Source organism: Triticum urartu, chromosome 3, assembly GCF_003073215.2.
Source record: "Triticum urartu cultivar G1812 chromosome 3, Tu2.1, whole genome shotgun sequence".
Taxonomy (NCBI): Eukaryota; Viridiplantae; Streptophyta; class Magnoliopsida; order Poales; family Poaceae; genus Triticum; species Triticum urartu.
In genome coordinates, this window is record NC_053024.1 from 201,056,670 (window position 1) to 201,059,188 (window position 2,519).

At 51.9% G+C, this 2,519-nt stretch overlaps 1 protein-coding gene across 1 annotated transcript; it reads left to right on the top strand.

Annotated features, from left to right (window-relative positions):
• Positions 1 to 706: 706 nt before the first annotated feature.
• On the top strand, positions 707 to 2,303 carry LOC125543589 (germin-like protein 5-1). Its single transcript, XM_048706974.1, has 2 exons — positions 707 to 997; positions 1,563 to 2,303. Exons 1-2 carry the CDS (start codon positions 874 to 876, stop codon positions 2,099 to 2,101), a joined length of 663 nt encoding a protein of 220 aa, XP_048562931.1. The 5' UTR covers positions 707 to 873; the 3' UTR covers positions 2,102 to 2,303.
• Positions 2,304 to 2,519: the final 216 nt, after the last annotated feature.

Here is a 2,519-nt window from a genome sequence, read left to right on the forward strand (position 1 = left end):
AAGTTCAGACTAACAAAGGTCGAAATTCACACTTTTCTACAGCATGCATTTGTGCTTGCACGCCGGTTCAAATCAATAAAACAAGATTTTTTTTTTTGTTAATTGGTTCACATCCTCGTTGAAACACAAGACGATTTCGTCCCACGACCGCTGCCACCCAGACAAGGCTTGTTAATTCTAGTCACCAGCGGCGTAACGGGACCTTCCGATGCGAGCCATGCAGCGTCATACTCCTACTCAGCATGCTACTCCACGGTAAGCGCGCGATCGCCATCTCTCCTCATCTTTAACTAAAGTAAAACACATGATTATGTCCTCATAACATGCATCTTTTTTCCTTTCCCGTGGCTTACCTACTGCCTGACTTGACATGCTTGGCGTGAGCCGAAACTCCGGAGGTCAAAGTACTCGCAGCTCACTTCAGGTTCCGTCACCAAACTAGCCCTTGTGAGAGAGACTTCCCGTTATAGTATCGTCGCGGCGTACGCACAGAGACGACGTAAGGGGCACACGAGCGAACAAAGCTTTATGCATCGAGAAATGCTACTTAAATCTCGAATCGCAACGATCTGCATCGCATCCGCAGTGACCAATCACCAACCCAAAATCTGCACACATCACCTCGTCCCTTTGCTTGAGCTTCAAGTAGGAATACTCCTAGTTGCTAGTTGCAGCGGCGCACAGGTCACCCGCCTCCTTAACCCGCACGGCCACACCAACTCTGCTTTGAGCCCAATCTTTTCGCCTCGTCTCACTCCTTCCCCGCTATATAAGCACCGGGCCTGCTCGGCATCTCCGGCCAAACCAGACCAGCAGCGGCGGGAGCCATCAGAGCAAAGCAGACAATCGCAGCAGTGGAGTAGGGCGGGCACCATGATGATGGCCCGGGTTTCCTCCGCCCTGTTTCTTGCGATGGTGGCGCTTGTCCTCGCGGTGCCGGCGCTTGCCGGCGACCCGGACTACCTCCAGGACATCTGCGTCGCCGACCTCAAATCAGGTAAGTGTAGCTCAAGATCTCCTGAATTCCTATTCAAATTGGATCGGTGCTGTGCTTCTGCTCTGCATTGAAGACGTACGGCTATACAGTTTTGTACCGTCTGACACCCTGACGTAGTACAACGTACCGTAGGACAGAATTCACGTTAGGTACTTATAAATGCTAAATCCAGTGCCAGTTGATGGTTGGAGACAGTGCAATCGATATTACCGATGTGATGATTGGAAGTAAACAAGTTTAGCATTCAAAATGTATGATCATAGTCTTCCTTCCCAACAATTCAATAGTTTGCTCGTTTCTAGTTTCATTCAAATGGTGATTCAGTATGAAATCGGTCCTCCTGATTTTGTACGAATACTGAACCAACTACTATCATGCTTCAATTTCATCTAAACTTCAGGTTCCATAATATAGAATCGGAGCAATTTTTTTCTTTACAAAACCATCATTCCGAACAACCAGATAGTAGGGACAACGCAAAAGATCGTGACCAATGGCCGTCCATGCGTTTCCAACGGCAAATGTACGAGCCTTATTTAACTGTGTAAGCCGTTCCCACGCGCAGACCTCAAGGTGAACGGGTTCCCGTGCAAGGCGAACGCGACGGCGGACGACTTCTTCACCGGGGTCCTCGCCAAGCCCGGCGCCACCAACACCACGGCCGGCTCCGTCGTCACCGGCGCCAACGTGGAGAAGGTCCCGGGCCTCAACACCCTCGGCGTCTCACTCTCGCGCATCGACTACGCCCCCGGCGGGCTCAACCCGCCGCACACCCACCCGCGCGCCACCGAGGTCGTCTTCGTCCTCTATGGCGAGCTCGACGTCGGCTTCATCACCACCGCGAACAAGCTCTTCGCCAAGACCATCTCCCAGGGCGACGTCTTCGCCTTCCCGCGCGGCCTCGTGCACTTCCAGAAGAACAATGGTGACAAGCCCGCCGCCGTCATCTCCGCCTTCAACAGCCAGCTCCCCGGCACGCAGTCCCTCGCCATGACGCTCTTCGGGGCCTCCCCGGAGGTACCCGACGACGTGCTCGCCAAGGCATTTCAGATTGACACTGTGGAGGTTGACAAGATCAAGGCCAAGTTTGCCCCGAAGAAGTGAAGGGCCGGAGCACGAATAAGATTCAGACTTTTGTAAAATACGTACATGTCTCGGTGGTTTATTTATTGATTTGTTGGTCTTCCAATAACTGCGTTAAGCATGTCATACTAATGCAGTCGTTTCGTGCATTCTTGCCGATCCGACTGGCTACCTGTGTAAGTGGCCTCAAGAACCAGAAATTTGTACTGCTAAGTTGGACTGTCGGAGTTTCGCAAAAAAAAAAACTTTTGGAAAAGTAGAAGGAGAATATAATTTGTCCATTTTGTTAGAGCATCTACAGCAGGGCACCCGAAACCGGCCTCAAATGTTCAGGCGGCCCGCCCGGTCACTGACCGATCATGAAAACCTGACCTAGACGGACGCCTCGAACAGGCCTCAAACGCCCGGGCTGACCGGCACCCTTTATATCCCAGCCCAA